The sequence below is a fragment of the Parasteatoda tepidariorum genome, chromosome 4 (assembly GCF_982258835.1).
Source record: "Parasteatoda tepidariorum strain Cologne lab strain chromosome 4, Ptep-v5.0, whole genome shotgun sequence".
NCBI classification, from domain to species: Eukaryota; Metazoa; Arthropoda; class Arachnida; order Araneae; family Theridiidae; genus Parasteatoda; species Parasteatoda tepidariorum.
Window position 1 is genome coordinate 1,739,527 of NC_141758.1, and position 22,206 is coordinate 1,761,732.

Consider the following 22,206-nt stretch of genomic DNA (forward strand, 5'->3'; position numbering starts at 1 on the left):
GACGATTTAAATGCTCTTACACCAGCTCATTTTCTGATAGGCAGATCAATGAACTCGATTGTTGAACCTAACCTAACCATGTCAAAGGAAGGTACACTCAGGAGATGGCAAAACGTGACAAAATTAGTACAGCTTATTTGGAATAAGTGGTACCGAGGATATTTAAGTGATTTACAACAACGTAATAAGTGGCAGTTCAAAAAGTGTAATATTAAAATTGGTGATTTAGTGATCCTCATCGAAGATAATATGCCTACCTTTAAATGGCCCTTGGGTAGAATCGTAGAGATATTTAGTGGTACTGATAATTTAATCAGGGTCGTTAAGGTTAAAACTCAACATGGAGAGTACAAGCGAGCCATCTCGCGAGTGTGTCTTCTTCCTATGCCAAATTAAACTTATTTTATTGTGAAATATATTTTTTCAATTTATTTTGATTGTTGTTGAATGTTAATAACATGTCAACGGGGGGTGAATGTTCACGCCTTGCCTTGCCACTTAATAGATGGCGCTGTTAATATACATATACATTTTTACTTCCTTCCTTTTTAATAAATACAGTCCATGTCGTCGTGAAGTGTGGTGCTTTTGTTTTCTTGTGTAGAGCTTTCTTGAGTGTGTATAAAACAGTATAAAGAAGCAAAACCTTTGTAACTTGACCATCTGTCTATCTTGTATGTTGACCACTGAAATAAGTCAATTTTGTCTAGGAGTATTATGAAATTCTATTCTAAAATCCTCATAAGTTGACCAGAAAAAAAATTCTAAAATTTTTTTGTCATTTTGCAATGTATGTTAAAATTTCACTTGTTTGGTGAAATAGTGTAAAAAGCTAATCTAAATCCTTTTGTGAGTTGACCACCTGGGGAAATTGTAGGGAGTCAGCTTTTGACCAGTTCTTTCATTCATTCATTGAAAACAGGTGTGTTTGAAAAGTTGCTCTTCCAGTTGCAATAGTGAGCATTTGAATAAACGAATGCTCTGAAATATGCTTTGATCCTTTATTTGAATAAATTCTTTTCAGTGAAGTCATGTGTGAGGTTCTTTCTTTGAAATTTGCTGAGAAGTTTAAAATGACTTATTTTTCTTAGAAAGTTTTATTTATTTTACGAGAAGTTTTTAAGCTAGGTGGACAGTTTGTGATAAACTTCAAAATAAAATAGCTCCAACAAGAAAGATAGTTGAACTTTGATAAAAAATACGAAATATTAAACTTAATTGAAAAAGGAGAAAGTCAGAGAATTTCTAAAACTACAGTGTTCAATAGAGTAAAGAATAGGGAAGAAATAACTAAGAGGTTTTTGGAGAACTGTGGTAATGACCGAAAAAGAAAACTAAGAAAAACATCGAATGATGAAATTAATGTGGCAGTTTGGGAGTTTTATAAAAGATGTCACTCCAAAAATATTCCCGTTTCTGGCAAAGGAAATTGCAATTTAATTAGGAGTTTCAGAATTCAATGCAAGTAATGGATGGATCAGATCAAGAAATAACATAAATTTTCGTACTCTTTGTGGTGAATCAGCCTTAGCAGATTCTAATGCAGCAGAGGACTGGAAAAAGAAACTTTCTGAACTTGTAAAAGATTATCCCATTGAAAATCAATTCAATGCTGACGAAGCAGGACTCGACTGTTCTTTCGTCAATTACCCACAAGATCACTTGTTTCCAAAAATGAAAAATGTTTTGTAGGGAAAATGCAGAAAGAGAGACTGACCATTTTACGGTGCTGCAGTGTTACAGGCGAAAAACTAAAACCTTTAGTAATTGGATATTCAGCAAATCCTTGAGCTTTTAAAAGAAACTGTGTAAAAGTTGAAAATCTCCCAGTGACTTGGAAAAGCAATCGTAAAGCGGGGATGAATTCCTGTACTTTTGAAGAATGGTTAAAAAACATTAATTCACAGATGAAGAAACAGCACAGGAGGATAATTTTATTCATTGATAATGTGTCAAGACGAAAGATTGTTAAATCTTTTGGAAATGTTCAGACTGCATTTCTGCCTCCAAATTTTACATCACTTGTTCAACCTCTTGATCAAGGCATTATTTGCGCCGTTATGTTGCATTATCATAAACTAATGTTAAAATGTCTAGTTACAAAAATTGAACAATGCAATGATGTTTCGGAATTTACTAAATCAGTGAATGTATACGATGCAATACGTTGGCTGATACGATGCGATACGTTAACTTACCTTCTTCAACTATCTCTAAATCATTCTACAAAGTAGGATTTAAAGTTGTTGAAGAAATAACAACTAAAGACGATACAAATGGATTTAGTTTGAGGAGTGATATTCAGACTGTGCCAGTAAGCATTCAGCAAGAGCTGGTAGATGAGATAGAATTTGACAATGACTTAGTTCTGCATGAAGAAGTTGAAGAGAGTGCAGAGGAGATCGGTACAAATATCTTAGCTAATCTGAAACAACTTCCAGAAACAGAAGATAAGGAAGAGGAAGTCATTTTAATGATACTAACACTGAGAAGACACCTCTAACTTTTTGAGAAGATTTAGACTGTGTTCAAAATTTAATGTGTTATGTATCTCATAAACAACCTATTTCTGAAAAAATAATGGATCTCCATGTTTGTATTGAAAAACATTGGGCTGATGTAAAGTTGCTGCCAAACAACAATGAAGGAATATTTTTGTAACAAATGGGTTTGTAAGTGTAGTAATAACAAAATAAAAAGTGTTGAAATAATTTTGTTTTGTTAAAGTTTTCAAATTACACGTTTTCGTGTTCTGATATTTTAAGAAATTAAACACTTCACATGCATAACTAATGCAATTATTTTTTTTTAAAAGTTAGTTAAATATTAGAATTATATGTAACAAATTGAAGTTCATTCAGGTTTAAACACATTTCTTAAGATATTCATTCGGCTATTTGTGAAATAAAATTTTTAAGTCAAGCAAAAATATCCTTTTTAAATATGTAGCAACATCATATAGGAAACGAAAAAGTAAACAATGACCCATCCCCTCTATAAGTTGCCCACTTGTCTAAGTTGACCACTAAAACAATGCAGCACAAGTGGTCAACTTATACCAGTTTTACTGTATAAACAATTCTATCTGAAAGGTCAGATGTAATGGTCGAGTTTTCAAGTTCTGATGGAAGTAGTATAAAAATTTTATTTGCTTAAAAAATTTCTGCTTTTGTTCACTACTGTTGGATAAAATAAGTTCATGAAATCTCAAGGGTATAGTTTAAGCTTTAACTTTAGCAGAATTGAAAAATGAGACACATCCAACAGAGCAGGGATAGTAAAAAACTACAATTAGGGAGAAAATGTATCGAAATTCTCTTTATTTTGACAATTCCATTCATGAAGTGGGGAACATTCAGAAAATAAGAATGCAAAAGACATTTCTCTCCTTATTTCTGGTAATATTGATGTAGTTTTGAATTGTTGACACCATACATCTTTCATACTTACCCTGAGTTATAACATGGATCCCAAATATTAACTTTCTTGAATGCTGATGCTTAATCAAATTTTTTCTCTCAGATGTGAGGTACAAAACACAAACAAGAAATTTGATTGCTTATTTTCATGCTAAAATATGTCAAATCTTTTTAGTTTTTGATTAGTCAAGTTTTAACTAAATACTTAAGGCTTACCAGGGGTCTGTTTAGAAGAAATTTGGGTTCGTTAACGAACCCTTCACAAAACATTTTTTCATAAAAACGGACCCTTCACAAAATAATTTATCTTTTAATTGAACCCTTCACAAATTTGTTTATCTTCATTATTGTTTTGTTAATCGAATAAACCCTTTCCAGGAAGGGGGAAGGAAAGACAGATGTAAACGAACTAAATTTTGTCTTCGGCACACACTTCTTCCTTTATTCGTCCGAAATGAATATTCTGCATTCAGCAGTATAGGCTAAATACCAAATATTTATGTGTTGCATTGCTAATTTAGCAGCTGCAATTGCAGTTTATTTTTTAAAATTTAATTTTTCAATTATAATTTTACAGTTTTAAGCATAATCTTGTATGTCTTTACAATTTAAAAATTCATTGAAAAAGTTTCTTTGCAATAACGGACCCTATTTACACAAATTCACAGAAGCAGATCCTGGTTGAAAGAATGTGACTTAACGTTTATTTTATATTCACAAATTACGAGTAATTTTTTCACAATTTTACAAAAACGGACCTTTTACAAAATGCCTGGACAGACCCCTGCTTATAATATAGCTTTGAAGCATATTAACTCAGTACTAAATTAGTTATTTAATTTGAAAAAAAAAAAAAAGTAAAATTTTTGTTTTTCAATTTGACTAGAGAATTTGTTATTGCATTTGCAAACAATACAAGTGAAAGGATGCTAAATTTATACTGTTTTAAAATCTTGCGCTAATGTTTTTTTTGTTTTTTTGTTTCATACAATAACTACAAAGTATTAAGACCAGGAATCCAGCAAAATGAAGAAGCCTTAACAGGGTTGCCACAGAAAAAAATGAACAAAATAGTTGCTTCAGTAGCCTAAAGCATGAAAATAGTTGCCTAAATAAGAACAAAATTTTTTCAATAATATTAGCAAAATTTTATTAAATGACTTAGTTGTCATATAACATGATCAATTTAGTCAGGTTGGTTCCAAATATGATAATTCTTCTTTAAGCGTTAGTGTTCTAGCAATAAATTTTTATGTAAAAAAATTAGTATATTTAAGGAAAATTAAATATTTTCATTACTAGAATTCCATTAAAAAAAACTTTATTAAAAAAAAAACATACTTTTTCTAAATAATTTTCCCTTTTATCAATAATTGATTTAGAAAATATATATACATATGTGAAAAGTGATTATTCAAATTCGAAAATCACACATCCTACAATCATATTAAAAATTAGGTTTTTTAAATCCAGCAAAATTTGGTAGCAGATACAAAATAGACTTACAATGGAATCTGTGCAAATTGAGCACATTAAAAAGTGATAACTCAAATTTGCAATTCAAAATTTTCAAAATTTTTTATTTTTTTAAGAAAAAAAATCATTGTGTCCAGGGTTATCAACCCAATTTATACTAAAAAAAACATCATTGGGAGCACAGAAAAGTCTCCCAATAGTCTCTTTTTTCTGAAAATAGTCGCTTTATTAACCTTTTCAGGCAAAAAAAAGTTGCCATAGTTGCCTCAGTTTGAAAATAGTTGCATATAGTCACATTTTAGTTACCTGTGGCAACCCTGCTTAAGTACTTATACATTAATGGACGGCCCCTCGTGTACAAATTTTGCACATTTAGAATTGCAATTTACATGTTATCTTAACTGAATCAAACAATCAAAAGGGAGAAGGAAATTTTGAAGCTCTGTCAGTTAATAGCGAATTTCCACAAGAAAAATTAATAAGTGAAGTTCAAGGATTTCAAAAAACTATATTCATAATTGAAAAGCAGAATTCTGTCAACTAAATATTTTATCAGAATACACCCATGCATCATAGGACAAGAAATCCTTTATTTGAAAAGATATGGTTCTAGAGAATTGAAGACTTACCTCAGTGATTTCCCAGGTAACGCTTATAGTCCAGCATATTCCATAATGCCTCACAAGTAATGCTTTCATTGCCCATCCAAACAAATGACCAAAGGCAAAAACATCAATGTGGTTCCAAACTCTCTCCACAGTGATGTCAGAACAGTTAACTCCATATTCCTGCACAAATAGATGGAATATAACCCTCACTAAATGAATATTTGGTTCAAATTCAAGAAAAATGCTTTATGAAGGAAAAAAATAGAATTTTCAAACAAATTTAATAATAAATGTTTAGGTCATTAAAATTCCAACCTTCTTTTCATTTCAGAAAATAACTGGTCATATACAGTATATAAATTGACCCCCTAATTCTATCATAAAATATGGACATTGCTGAAAGAAGAAATTATCTGAAATTTTCTTACAATATTTTTTTCTTTCTTCCTTTTCTGTACATATAAGATTTTTGTGCACAAAAATAAGCATTTATAAAATTTGAAAGAAAGAAAATTTTTCAATATATAATTTCTTTTCCTCTTAAAAACATAAAAGAATATATATATTTAAAAAAAATAATAATCTTTTGTTTTCGCTGGGAAAAAAATTGTGAAATCTATGACAATAACTAAAAAAATTGAACTGAAAAAAGATTGAAGTTAAAAATCACGGATATTTACGGTGAAATCTTGCTATCTGAAGCATCAAAAAGTGGTTAATTAAAAGTATGTTTCAAGATTCAAATGTTGTAATAAATAATATATTGAAAATATTGAGATTTTTAAAAATATGCAGAAATCAGTAGCGGTAACAGCCAAAAAATGGATTGAAAAAAAATTACAGAATTATTGCCTGTCAAATAGTGAATATTCAGGTGAGCAATTTAAATTTCCCTTATCATAATACTTTTATACCAGGATTTAAAAAAATCATTGGAAAATCAACACAATAACTTCGAAAAAAACCTCTCAAAATATTGCAAGGATTTAGAGAAAATCGCAAGCATCCAAAAGTAATAGCACAAATGCGCACCTTACATCTCTCTTTTTTTTAATAATATTGAAATAAAAAAATCGAAAATTAAAAAACCATGTAAATATGCAACTGTGAAAAACTCGATCGGAAAAACTGCGGTATCGTTAGGCAAAAGGACCAATTAATACACAAATTAAATTTGGTGTGTAGTAAGAACATAAGAATTTTAAAAACCATGAGAAACTCAATTGCATTAACTGTAAAAGAAAAGAAGATAGAAACACGGATTGATGATAGTATCAAAATGAGCGGTTTGGATTTGAAATTTCCATGTCGAAATACCATATTAAAAATTCAATCTAATTGTAGTTTTAAAAAAATGGAGGCACATATATCACATTGACTAAACAAATCTTCTGTTACAAATCAGAATTTGCTACTCATTAAGATTAGAATAACTTTTTATTTAAAAATTTTATACTTTTGTGTTTGCCTCAGTAGTTCATTATTCTAGCAGAAATTATTATGGAGTTGTGTTTTTTTTTTTTCAGTCTCATTACCCGAAGTTGTATTCTAATCTTAACAAGTCTGCATTAGATAAAAGCCTTTATCATGCAAGAATGAGATCTTGGGGGGGGGGGGGGAAGGGTGCTGATAAGGGCAGTATAAATGCCTTGTTAACAAGATTTTGCATAAGCAACAAAATTTAAATTTTAAATTAGCGGAACTCCGAGGAAATTTTGCCGGAACATAAACTATTGATTCACAGAAGTCCTCGAATCAACGATCTTAAGATTAGCAAAATTTCGTGAATTAGTGGAAAAATCACGTGCCTAGAAATTCTGGTATGTCGAGTATATATGTCAACCTCTAAAAAAATATTACAAAGAATTATTAAGCTTAAAAATTTGTCTTAAATTAAAAATATTTCACAGCCAAAATGTTAACAAAAAATAGGATATTTCCAAGCTGCACTTATAGACAACATGCATCGAATGATACTACAGGCATTGCAAAATGAGAATTCAAATGATATTGTAAAAATGGAATTTTGAGTTCCTTGACAGGAGGTGAAGATGATTTTTTGAGGGATAAAGCAGGAGAGGGTATAAAATCTAATCTCAAATGGAATATATATGCTGACACTAATGCTATTGTTTCTGACACAGACAGTAATTGAGAATTTGAATGTCTGAGTAAACAGGAGATAGTCCTAAAATACAGGGGTCTTCATTAAAAACAGGAGACTTGACAGGTATGCTTTATTCACTAAATTTTGCTTTTAACTTTGTTTTGGCATGCCTTACTGTTAAAAATATCATTAAAAACTACCAAAGAAATAACTGAAAATAAATATTTAAAAATGAAATTGAATACAAAAAAATAATGTCATGATATTGCAACTCAAATATTCTACAAACCTGAGGTAACTTAGAAAATTATTTACTTTTTCAAGGTCAATCCTGAAGTCTATGAGGTCTGGGTAAAACCAGTACATTATACTCTTGATGGTATCATAACTTTGGAACAATATAAATAGCAAACCAAGAAGGTATATCACACTTACACCTATTAAAAACAAAAAAAAACATTTTGTATTTTCTTTTAACTTAAAGTAAAAGTAAACAAGCTTTCCGTTTAATAACCCACTTTTGTACAAAATCACAATTATATGGAACATCATTAGCTTTTAGCAGATGTTCCTATTATATTGACTAGGTACACAAGAAAGGAAAATAAAATAAAAAATACTAAAAGTTTAAAATAAAATAAATATTCCTTAGATAAAATTTTATAAAACACAATTGTATCAAATGAAACAAATAGGAAAAAGTTTACAAAAGTCTATCCCTCAATAAAAATTTTATAAGATTTTAATAATTTTGTTTTAGTATACAAGCATTTATATATAACTTGATATGTAATCAATCATCACATTATAAAAATGTCAAGCATTTTATTTTTCGTATTTTTAATAGTTATAATGATAAAAAATCTTGCTGCAGTGGACCTGTGTCTCTGATTTTCATGGATTTTGTGCATAGTTTTTAAAAGAAACTAATAGTTAAAAAGAAAATGACTTACCAAACACTAATCTCCATATTGCTGGATGAGGTCTTATAAAAGGACCTACAATTTTGGAAATGAAAAATAATTTATTAACAATGATAACAAAACTATATCGTATTTATAACACAATTGAGAAATCAAAGGAAATCTTTTGGCAAACCACTACCAAAATGTTACATAAGTTTATTAAAATAAAAAAAAGGGCAAAGCAGTTTTCTGATTGATAAATGCCACATTGGATAAGACTGCTTTTGCAGGCTCTTCTGTTATAAAACAATAAGCTATTTGTTTTGCTGTATGACCATTAAATTAAACAATATATTATTTTTATAACTGTTACACCCTAGTTCCCTTTCAGCTAATACCGAAAATGGAGGAAATTTCAAAAGGAAGAAACTTCTTTTTTTAAAAAATAAAAGCAAGGTGTTTAAAATTTTTATTAAATTTACTAGTAGTATTATAAATTTATAGCACCTATAGCAACCTTTTAAAAATAACTTTTGATTTTTAAAATCTTTTTTTTTTTATTTTTAAAAAAACTAATTTAATAAAACATACCAAGCGACAATATCATATTACAAATTTATTTGGATTCAATAGCTTATTTTTTCAAAAAAAGAAAATGTACTCATCAAAGAAGTTTGAAAAATGAAATCAAATGCAACTAGCTGAATTAATTTTCTTAAATGTGTATTTAGAAGGAACTGTGTAAAGATCTAAAAACTCATCCATGAAATGTTCTTTGCCTGGAATGAAACTCTTCTTTTCATCGGAGAATATACTTTTTCAAGATAGAAACTCCAATATCACTTGGCAAAAAATTTGACAAGATTAGTACATTAGCTTGACAACATTGCAGCAGGCTTGACTAATTTAAACCAAACAGTTTTATTAATTTTTTTAAAGATTTTTTTCTTTAAAAAAAACTTTTAAATAATTAAACTTTTGATTATTTAAATTAATTCCTTCAGTTTTATTATTACCAAATAGAACAAAAAGATGACCTTTTTTTATTACAATTTCGAGTTTTAATTGCAAACGGCATCTGTTTTACATGATCTATTAGTTTTTAAAGTTAGTTAAATAATGTACCTAACTATTTAAAGAGTTAAAGTTTATTTTATTTTTACCCATTTGTTAAATACAATGAAACCTAACGTTACAGACACCACTCAATACGGAATTTTTAAATTCCCTATGAATCTAAGAACCATTATGTGCCCTCACCGCAGTCATTTATGCCCCAAAACGTAAATTTCAAACCGGACACCACTTTTTTTAAATTTAAAAAAAAAAAAAAAAACATTTTTTTTTTTTAGTTCCTTAAAGCATGATCATTTTCAACCTTATACATAACTAAAATTATTGTAAAGCTATTTCAGCACTGAAGAATCAATCACTCTCTCCTGTCACCTTTCTTTCTATTTTCCAAGAAAGAAGAGAAAATGATACTGCTATTGTGAAATACTTCAGGCAGAGGCATCTTTTGGACACCCACAGTTGAATTATAACGTCTCACATGCGAGTCCTGAGAATCCACAAGTTGAAATGATGTATTAAAGGATCTCAATTCTCCACAAAAATTTCCTTCCGATTTCTAATCAGTTTTATTCCTGTAGTTAAACACAGTTGGGTTTAAAAACAAAAACAAAAATAAAAAAAAGAATAAAAAGAAAGAGAGAATCTAGGTGTTCATATAAATCAAACATTTATTCAGATTCTTGACAAATCATTGATTGTGAATATAACAACTGCCTAGGACCTGGTGTCTTACAGGCATGTTTTTTTTTTCTTTCCCTATGCATCATCAGAGGTTTTTCAAGAAGACATTGCTGCATTTTTTATGGGGCAATAGGAAGGTGTTAACCTATTGATAGGAGAAGTGACATAGGAATGCAAGCGTTATAGAATTAACTCGAATATCAGTGTCACTAGGAAAAACACTTTTATTTTGATGTAGCTACGTCTGAAATTATTTTGAAAAAGATAAAACTTTTAAAAGACCATTATTCTTGAGTAAAAGCATTAACTTTAAAAAGAAAATTCCAAACTTCAAAAATACGGTGTCTGAAAAGATCATTTAATTCTTTCTATATGATTGCAATACCATTTCCCAAAATGGACAATTTTTTCAGTCCCAAGAGTGTCCACATAACAACGGTTTCACCATTCATAATATTTGCTACTATCAAAAATATAAATGATAATAAAATGCTTTTTTTTTACATTCTATTTGATTGGTTTAATTTTAGAATTATTCTCTGTTACCAGGGTAAATAAATTCATATTCCATACATAACAGTATACTTATTCTTGACATAATTTCACATTACATTTTTATATTTAAAATGCTTTTAAAGTATATATTTTTTTATTTATTTAAAGTTGCAATACGTCACAAAATATTGTTAAATTTAAACCCCCATTATATTAAAATAATTAACAAAAACATAGTTTATTCTTTACTTTTCAAACCAATACTACTAAACCTTTACTATTTGATATGTTTATGCAATCCATTTTTTTATTATTATTTCTCTTCTTCATTTCTACAATTTTAAATATTTTTTAATAAAGAAATGTACTGCCTTGAATTTCCCATGCTATTCCCATATATCAAAATTCATACAACTTAATATAAATTTCAAGAAAACGAAAAGAAAAATTAAACATAACAGTTAATTAATATTAATACTATAAATTGTATATAGCTAAATAAGGACATAATTGAAAATTAGGAAAAATGTGTCATTTTTATGTATTCTGACCATAAAGAAAAAAAAAACTGACTTTTAGATACATGCACTACTAAAATAACATTTAGGAATCAAATGTTAATTTGCACATTATATGAACTTCTAAAGTAATAAATACAATCAAAATCTTTAGTATATATACTTTTTTTTACCACGTTCTTGTATTTATAGAACAAAAGTGTAGATTCCTTTACTCAAAATATCAATCAATAGCTAAAAAAGATTTCTACAAAATATTGCATTGGTCATAGAGTAACAGTACATGCAAAATAATATTTTAATTTAGGAAATTTTATGGAGTCTAAAATAATTTATAATGAAACAAATGCATGCTCAAAAACAAATTCAACACTTAGTTCAAAATATTCTTTTAACTTCAGAACATTCATATTCAGTGAACCACAGATTTAAGATGGAATCAATGCAATGTGAGCATGTTCAAAAGTGTGGCGATTCATCTGCCAATTCCCATTTTTTTAAACTTTTTTTTTAAAAAAGTCAAAAGTATAATTATTTTTTACAATGTGTTTAAGTGCTGCCTGGGGCCGCTTCTTTTTTCCTAGGTACTTTTTCTTTCCTAGGTACTTCTAATTTTTAGGGCCAAAGATTTTTCCCGTTTAAAGGCAGTATTCAACTCTTGTTTTGTTCGCATTGTAAATGCAATCACTTTCTAAAAGGATGCCAGGGCTACATTCCTCCTAAAGATTCTTCTAAAGTTCTTAAAGCCAGTATTTTGAATATTATTCTCTAAGGGAAGTTTTACCTTTTGAAATTATCTTCGCATTGCACTGAGTTATTGGTGGATGTCGTCTTAAAAAAAACTTCACCCATTTTTCACCTGGATGATCGTCTTTAAATGGATTTTTCCTACCAGGACGTTAAAGACCGCAATAAGATAATAATTTAGCTAATTATTGACATAAAAGCCTGCAAAGAAATTTTCTATTCAAGCTTTTATTATTATATTTAGTTGTTGCTGTTATATTTAGTCAGTAAACGTACTTTATTAAGGTGTCTAAGGTATGATGTAATAACAAATCATTACATTTATAAAGATAAATAATAAATAAATTATTATAATAATTCTTTAAATAAATTTAGCAATTAAATTTGCATTTTGAAATGAAATTGTTATAGGAACTATTCATACAACATTTAACTGAATTTTAGGTGTCCTCTATATCTATAATTACTAATTATCCATGTAAAATCATATTTCACACATACTGTTCATTCACTGGGAAATCTATTCCCAATGAAGGAACATTCCTGTTCCTTTACTGGTTAGAAGCTCTTTTTTTTTTTTTTTTTTTTTTTTTTTTTGTATTTTTTTGTATTTTTAACATAATTCTGATGTATATTATGACTAACATAACATTCAGCAATTCCTTGAGTTATAGAAAAAAGAAATATCAAAAATTATAAAAAACCTTGTGAATGTGCATTAGAATTACTATACAATCTACATTTTATTTTTCAAGCACTTTTTTTCCCTTAAAACTTTCTTGCCTAGAAGACTTGATTAAAGCTGTAAAAATGATAATCCCTAAAATTTTGTATATAGCTATTATAAGTTATGTTAATATGATTTTAGTCTGAAATCCTCGAATAAATATAGCAAAAACAACATAATCTAAATAACATCAAATAAAAAGTTCATGTATTTAAATTCTAAAAACTTAAATCATAAATAATTTATAAATTGATTCAAACTTTCTTTTCAAAGGAGATTAAAATAAAAAAAATTTTGATTTTTGGACAGAAATCAGCTTAAAAATTGTCTGTTGCCTAGAAACTTCGAGATATTTTCCATTACCAATTAATTAAACCTCTCCGAGCAATCACAGAACATTACTTAAATTTTTTTACAGTCAGAACTTGGTTGCCTAGCATCCTAGTAAAATGAAGCATTTCTCTTTTGAATTAGGCAATGGGTTATCTTAAAATATCCATTTGCGCTGGCGAATTTTTTTGGCAGTTTTCTGGACTATCGCCAAATATATAAACCTTTATCTCAACCGAATTTACGACCCAATTTTTTTTAAATTTTGTCTACACAGAATAGTGATTCATGTGTCACCTAATTCAAGTATCTAGATTCCAAATATGTAAAAAAATATATGTTTATTCAGAGAAAGTATGTTTTTGTGTCTGATTTCGTAACTTAATTAATAGTTAGCACTAATTAATTAGCATATTTGAGGTCACTCCCAAGAACCATTAAGAGTAACAATTTGTTCATGAAAATCTGATCATTAGAACGAAAGTTATTCAGAATGATATCTCTCTTCTTTTTTTTTTTTGCGGACTGTACATCCTAAGTTAAGAGCGTAACATAATTAAGAGAAAATCAAAATACACATACCATTTGGAAAGGCAAGTATGCTAATAATCAGGAAGAAGAAACAAATACATAAAATACCATGCCATATGTTATCTTGAAGATTGTCATCATTACTGAGGATAGAAGAATAACAAAATTAGAACAAATCACAAACAGATAAAAACAATTAAATTACAATGTGAAATAAAGATATTGTTTATCTCCTTTTATTTTTAACATTTAAGCAGAAAATTATAAAAGCAGAAGAACAATCAAGACTGTAAAAAACTTTCTTCTTTCAAAAAAAAAAAAAAAAAATCAAAAACTGGCAGAAACTAAAAAAACTTCTATATTAGTTCTAGTAATTGCTTAATGACATTTTGTTTACATACAGATTTAAACAGGCAGTTACTGATTATCATTTGCTAGCTTATATGCTGCATCCAAAGTATTTGGGATTATAATTATCATGTGCTCAAGAAGAAAGCGCCAGAGTTTTACTCGCCAATATTAACCCAGATTTTGTACCTTATGTCATAGCTTTACAAAACAAATCGTCCCATTTCCTGAAACTTATTTTTCTAGTCAAGTTTTGACCACTACCCAGGTTGCTACATGGTGGTCCAGTTTAAAAAAATATGCAATAGATGAAAGTTTCAGAAATCTTGCTTGTTCCTTGATGGCAATGCCTGCTAGTTCGGATGGACTTGAGAGAATTTTCTCAAATTTCTCGTTTGTTTCATAGCAAATTGAGAAATTGTTTAGGTTTAGAAACTGCATCAAAACTTATCCTTCGTTATAGATTTCTGCAGAGTGCTTACAATGTAATATTTGATTTTGAATGCTGATGATTTTGTAAAAAAATTGTACTTTGCTTAACATTTAATTGTTTTTCCTATGAATTATCCATTGTATGTCAATCTCAGTACTTACTTTTATGTCATTTTCTGAATTTCTGCACACAAATGTGCCAGAAAAAGGTTTCTGCCATGCCGGTTTTATACCAGTGGTTTTAACCACCTTGGCAGAAACTTGCCAACATTGGTTTCAATAACGCCTTAATGCATGCATTGTTTTTAAGATACTCACAAAAATGGCAGAAACAATAAGAATTTTTATAAACATGTTAGAAAACAAGTTTTGTTTTACAGAACAATTAAAACCAAAGTAAAACATTTAATAATAAGGATAAAAATCATGGGAAAAAATAGGTTTTTCCCAAGATTGTTGAAACCTCACATGGTAAATACTGCACCAACCCTGGAACTAAATCACCTTCACAATTGAAATCAGCTTTATTTTTTGCTTTTATTTACTTCATTCCTTTGCTCACCTTCAGAGAGAAGATTTGTCATTACATCTTGAACATCACATATTTCTCCTTCTCCCCACCTTTTATGAATCACCTTTTGGATTTTTAAGCTTTCATTAATTATTATTTCTACAGCATTGCAAAGATGGAATAACTTCATTCCTTTTCAGAGAAATGAAACTTTTTAAGTAATTCATACTAAAGGTCATATGAGCATATGTACAGAATCTACTGTACTTCATTCATTTCTTACAGCTGTTTTTCCTTTACCTACTTCACTCATTTGATGCATTTTTTTTTTTTTTTTTTTTGGAACAGCATTATGAGTTTCCCAAGGTTTGGAACAACATGCTCGGGCCTACTGACCTTTCTTCCATCATGAGTAGCAAGTCAATTTATATTTGTTCATGCACCTGGTTTGAATTTTAAATTTGTTTTTATCTACTTCAGTATTTAATAGTTTTTGTTCAAAGTTTAAGCAATCTGAAACAAGAAAAGTTAAGATTTTAAGTTAGTTAAGATTATGACGGAGAGGCTTCTTCATCAATCAATCTTGTAGTCAGGTTAGATAAGTTCTGTTTGTTATCATCAACAGATAAGTAGACTTGTCTGAATTCTTACATTTTAGCGTTTGATACTATATTGCAACTTTTGCAAACTTCGCTCTATACATTAAGAATGATGTAAACAAGGAAAGAATGATTTGTAGAATATATTGTATCACTGATCAGAAACAAGTTGTTTGTGTAAACTATTTAATCAATTTTGACTTATCATAAGATAGTAGGTGTGAACAGATACAGAAATATCCTTTTGCACTTAAATATTCTCTATTAATATTTAGCAATTGTAGTAATACTTGCCCAAGGGGGCTTAATTACAAATAACTCAATTTGATAAAATATACATACATCACAAGTTTTAGGACTTAATTGGAAAATTATGGTTTACAATGTGTCCCGTAATGCATTTAGTGCAAATTTTATAGAAGCCTACAATGAATCTTTTAAAAATAAAGCCCCATATAGTTTCATAACACTCAAAGATTCTTGAAAATCTATAAATGATAAGACAAAAATAAAGCCTCTCCCAATACCAGTGCATGTTCATTAACTAGTAGCCAACATTATTCTAAATATAAACAGTCTGACATTGTTTTTTTTGCTTAATGCGGCACTAACAGTGGTCAGTCAGACAGTATGCTTTTAAAAAATGCAAATATGGAGAGGACTGTTTCTGATTTCAACTTTAATTATATAGTGAATAAACAATAAGGTCAATAAACAAAGTAAATAATATAATAATTAAGCCAAAGTAAGCAAGGAAAGAAAACTTTTACAAATTGTTTTCTTAATGAATACTTCATGATAACCAAACAATAATAAGGGATCAATTTACAACAACTATAGAAGGTTCCAGATTTTTCATAATGATTAATCTTCTAACACTTACATTCTATCACAAATATTTAATTAATAAAATATTTCGTCATTAAAATTTTACCAATAAAGAATTAATTACTAAATTTACACTATATCTTAATAAGACAAGTCAATAGTTTAAACAAGATCAGTGCTAGTATTTGGATGGTGAAAAGAAAGTTGCCTTGGAAGCTGCTTAAGTGGTTTGTTGACAAACAAAATATATCAAGGTTGTTAAAATTCAAAATAAAAACTTACCGTAAAAAAACAGAGAGTATCACGGCGATCACAGCCACACTTAAGAGAGTGATCGTATGAGGTTTATAGAAAAATTCTAATGATATATCGTCAACAGGGCGCTCATTTACATAGCAAAAATTATCGTAAGATTTACTACGATCATTATTAGACTTGCTTTTCGCCATGCCTTTCTGCTAAAAAAAATAAGAAACCCCCCACCGTTCCAAGCCCCTACAATCTTTGTAGTCGTGGTCACAAATAATTTCACTGTCAGCTGATATCATAAAAGATAATCTTTTTACTGTCAGCAAAATCTTTAGCTAGCAGATTTTGAAAAAGTGCTTTCTCTATTTTTTTAGTATTGGCTTAATTAATGTACAGTCCCGCAGTGGACTGATCGTTAAGACGCGGTTCCCAGCAGATCACCGAAGTCAAGCATCACTGGCTACGGTCAGTGTGCGGGTGGGTGACCACTTGGATCAGTCTGCGTAGGGACCAAGGATGGGTGTGCGGTACTGGTCCTCGTTAAACTGTGCTACCGTAAAGTGCTCGACTTCGCGCGCAGGTCATCGGGCTACCGAAGCGGGGGCGCCATCCCCTCCGCAGAGGATCAAAATTGTGACGGCATGTCTTCGGATCATCCTCCGGGATGTTTCCCAGACCGTCGTCAATAGCCCATTGTGCAGCTCTAGTGCGACGTAAATTAACAACAACAACAACAATTAATGTACATAAATTTAAGCAGATGACGAACATGAGTCAGAATGCAATTCCGCATATGCGGAGGAGCAACCACCTCCAGAAATTAAATAGATAAATCCTATTGGCTGAATTTATCATGGCTGGCGCTCTTATCACTTATTCACTATTCGCGATCGCAACACTCGAATACGCTATCTAGGGAGAGACCGGTTTCATGCCTTTAGCCCTTCCCTCTCCTCCTCTTTTCAGTCGTATAGGAATGTACTACGATAATTTCCCTTTTCTTAATATTTTTCCCTTTCATTTAATAAAAAAAAAATTTAAAATTTCTATGATGCTTTTCTTTAGAACTATGTTTAATGTAGTTTTCAGTTCCATATAGTTTTTTATGTTAAAAGATTTTAATCTATGTGAAAATCAAGAGAGAAACTAACGTACTTCCTTCCTCTATGACTTTCCACACGCTAATGGGGAAAGCATGTGAAATGTTGCCATAGGAAAAGAGTTCTGCTCTACTCCACCTGCAACTCATTTCGATCGCCAATTCCTGTTTAAGCTACTTCTGCCTATTTTTTTCCTTTTACTTTTATTTATTTTTTTAAATAACATATATGTGTTGACTAGATAATTTTACATAACGCTTTTTATGAAAGCAAATGTAACTTACTTACTGTATATCCAAAAATGTTACGTAATAAAGTCAAATAATTCATGGAATTGCTTTATTGGCGATCGTAACACTCGAATACGCCAGAGACCGGTTTCATGCCTTTAGCCCTTCCCTCTCCTCCTCTTTTCAGTTGTATGGATGGTGTTTTCTACACTAGGGAACGCTGCAAGTTCGGTACCGCCTAAATTTCCGGGTTACTGTTTCCGTTGTATTTTAAAGCCATTTGGCATCGTTGTGTTTTGAGATTTTTGCAAACTATGTATTTGATTACTTATTACTTATGTTTACTATGCTAACATGTTGAAATTAAATTACAATTGTAAATAAACAGATCATTTTGAGAAAAAGAAATATTTTAATAAAGATTATAACATAAGACAACTTAGACGAAAAAAGAACACTTCTATTGATATATTTTCTATATAAAAAATAATAAAAAGTTGCCAAAATCAAACGAACAAAAACAAGGCAATGTATCAGTCAAACTGCTTACAACAACCTCGATTTGCTGATTCCATCAAAAACCTCCGGCAGGGCCGTAACTACGCCGGGGCAGCCGGGGCCCCGACGGTCAAGGGGGCCCCATATGAAGAGACCACATCATGTTTTTTTTTCCTTCAAAATAAAGCACTCTAATTATATATATGTAGGAAAGAAATTGTGTTAAGATAGAGTTGATGAAAATTTTCTTTTTTGTAATTGCGTACCTACTATAACATAAAGGGAAGGGTAAAAAACGGTAAAACACCTTTTCACAAATTATTTCCCTTTCTTAAAAGAACTAACACGCTTTTCAGAGAAGGGGAAAGGCCTCAGCTGCATGTAGTTGATTGCGTCAGACCCAGTGGCAGAGGGCCCCTCTAAAATTTAGATGATGGGGCAAACGATGAGTTTCGCCCCTCCCAAAATTTAGACACTCACAAAAATAAAATCAAGTAAAATCAGTAATTTAAATTGTTTTTTTTTTCAATTTTGAAGCTATTTTTGAAATAGAAAACTTTATATTCCTCTAACATTTACGTGCCTTGCCTCTTCTGATATTTAGTTATTCGCCAAGGCGAAGTCTAGTAAAATAGGTAATTTTAGAGGGAAAGAAAAGCTATTCTTTTTCAGCTTTGAAGAGATATACATCAAGTTATTCTGTTATGGGCGATTAATATGTTTTTTGACGTTTGGAAAAGTAAAGTAAAAGTAGAAAAAGTATTTTATTTCCAATTTTTACTCTATTTTCTTCCGAAATAGCAATGAGGGGGCGAACATAGTGTTCCGCCCCTTCTGAAATTTCAAAGTGCTCAAAAATAATAAAAATTGGTAACTAAAAAAAAAAAATTTCATCTTTGAATCTATTTTCCAAATAAAAGTGAGGGGGCGAAAAATTTGCTTCTCATCTTCTGAAATTTAGACATTAATAGAATAAAATCAAGTAAAGTTGAAAATTTTAGAAGAAAAAAAAAATTTTGTTTCATAACTTCGACGATATTTTCCAAACAGAAAACTTCATTTTCCTCTTAAATTATAGTAAGGGGATAGAAAACTTTAATTTCTTCTGATATAAAGTAAGGAGGGCTAAAATTTTTCTGTATTTTCAGAAATTTTGACATTTGAAAAAATAAAGTCCAGTAAAATTGTTAAAAAAAAAAAAAAAAACCTTGAAGCTATTTTTCAAAAAGAAAATTTTGTTTTCTTCTTAAAGTGAGGGGGTGAAGAATATACTTCACCCCTTCTGAATTTCAGACATTCGCAAGAATAAAGTCGAGTAAAATTTATATTTAACTCTTATTTTCGACTTTAAAGCTATTTTCCAAATCGAAAACTTTAGCCTCCCCTTCTGAAAATTTGACATTCGCTACAATAAAGTAAAGCAGAATTGAGAATTTCAGAAAAAGAAACTACTTTTTTTCCCAATTTAATAGCTATTTTTCAAATTAAAATAGAAATCCCCCCCCTCCAAGAAAAATGCTTCGTTTTCGTTTCAATTTTTTTCTGCATATTACAACTTTTAATTTATTAAAAAAATTTAAAACAAAAACACGAAAAGAGAAGAGGAGCACATCATAAAAAAACATAACAAGTGTTTAGAAAACTAAAATAAGCACCACTGCTTTGCATCCTGGAAAATGCATTCTACACTGAGACTAATAGATATATTTGAAAGCATCTTATGACTGTGGGTGATATGAAGGTGCTAAAACCTTCTTACCATCCACAGAGTTGACCCACAGTTATCTGACTCCTCAAAAGATAGCCATCTCCTTTTACACCATGGGAAAATGACTTTTCCTTCTTTAAATTTCCTTAGTGATTTTTATGACCCTGGGCTCTTTTGTGCTCTTATAAAATGTCCTATATTTACAGTACCATCTATATGTCCCTCAAGTTGTCTTAAACTAGCAATTATCTAGATGTTCTAGGAAAACAGATGTAAGCTTTTAAGGAATCCAAGGGGATGACTCTTGTTAACATTTACTTATGTCATTTTGTCAAGAGATTTTTTCTGGGACAAACGTAAAACGTTGCAGTTAAATTCCAGTTTTTAACTCATTTAATTGCGTCATTTAAATTAACCATTTTTAATTCAGATATAAATTTTCTGTTACCTTTTGTTTTGTTTAAATTTTGAAATTAAAATTTAACTTTAATTAAGAGTTTTTAAAATTATTTGCAACTTCATTTTTTCAAACATAAATCGTGATATCAATAATTCCCATTCTTAATAAATTTTTTCCTTGGAAAACAAGAAAACCAAATGTAAATTTATTTGTAAGGAGGTAAGTAAATGTTTGCATTAACTCATTTAATGCATTTAAATTTTATATTTATATACTGTTAGAATTCTTTTATAAGAATGGTAACATAAAAATTGCTTTTTTTTATGTTCGTATATAAAATTTTATTTGTATAGTACTTTAATTGATAATTTTACTGTTTATTGTGTGCATGGATTTTGTTCTTATTTTATATTTTTGAAATTATTAAGACCTTTAAATTTCTTAAATTGGAACTTCGAATTTTTAGGATTTTTAACAACTTTGTTTCCATTAAAAAATTTAATGCAATCTTTATTTTATATTAAAAAAATCATATTTAATTTAATAAAAAAACGCATTTAATTTAATAAAAAAGCTATGAACATTAGCTTAGAAATCCGTAGCAGTTAAAATTTATTGCCATGACAAACCATTAAGAAGAATTTTTTTTTTAATTAGCAAATACGCTTTGGCTTTTTCTCATTTTTTTTCATAAAAAAAAAAAAAAACTATTACTCTTTGTCATAATTTTGCCACATATCGTTGGTTCAAAACTAAAACGACACTTCTGCACTATCTTCTCATTTTATTTGAATGAGAAGTGAGTGCAGAAGTGTCGTTTTAGTTTTGAACCAGCGATATGATTACATGGCGTCATGAATACTTAGACCAAATATTCAAGAACGAATTCTTTTCAAAATGAAGCTATATTTTCTAAGGACCTGTCCATATTGGAGAAAAAAAACAACTTTGTTTTTTGTTAATCGATGTATATAATAGAGAAAAAATTTCTGTATATTTTTTCAATTAGGACTTCTTAAAATGTGGATATATGTGCCGATAGTGGATATATGTGCCCTTCAGTTTCCATAACGCGATCAAAAACTTTTAGATTTGAAACTAAAAAATAATTTTAATTATTATAATGATTTTGTCTTGAAAAGAGTTTCCTAACGGTATAGTAACCGGATTCAACAGGTTTATTAAATTGGTATTTTATGATTAGCATTATATTTAGAGGAAAAGGAGGCTACTGTGGACATGGGGTACAAGAGGAGACAACATGAATAGCTTTCCCCTCCCCAGTCATATTTCCTAGGTGAGATGCCGTAAATTGGTAACATTTACGTGCAGTGAACCAAAAACGTACCACCTAGAATAACTTTTGATTTAATGATCGGATCTTCACGTTCTAGGGCTCCATCTTAATAATTCGAGGGTGTGACTTCAAATATGCAAATTAATTAGTGCACGATATTTTATTTTAAGTTACGCAATGAGACACAAAAACATATTTTCCAGTTCAACAGATTTGATTTTCTAACCCCCGTAATATAAGAGGTAGCTGTAATCTGGGAAATATGGTCCCAATAGTTGGGTCGGGTGAGCTATCCAAAGTTTGGATCCCCAAATGTTAAGGGAATTGAAAAATTTTTGCACACTATTATAAAATTCTTTTATCTAAAGATAATTACATGTAAAAAATA

General features: G+C 29.6%; 1 protein-coding gene across 1 annotated transcript in view; it reads right to left on the bottom strand.

The window, feature by feature from the left end:
* Positions 1–17,024, bottom strand: part of LOC107437030 (phosphatidylserine synthase) — a 43,715-nt gene extending 26,691 nt beyond the window's left edge. Inside the window, exons 1-5 of the mRNA XM_016048894.4 lie at positions 16,619–17,024; positions 13,670–13,761; positions 8,564–8,608; positions 7,926–8,047; positions 5,525–5,683 (exon numbers count right to left, since the gene is read on the bottom strand). Coding sequence (XP_015904380.1) covers positions 5,525–5,683; positions 7,926–8,047; positions 8,564–8,608; positions 13,670–13,761; positions 16,619–16,785 — 585 coding nt within the window. The 5' untranslated portion in view covers positions 16,786–17,024. The remainder of the gene's footprint in view (positions 1–5,524; positions 5,684–7,925; positions 8,048–8,563; positions 8,609–13,669; positions 13,762–16,618) is intronic.
* Positions 17,025–22,206: the final 5,182 nt, after the last annotated feature.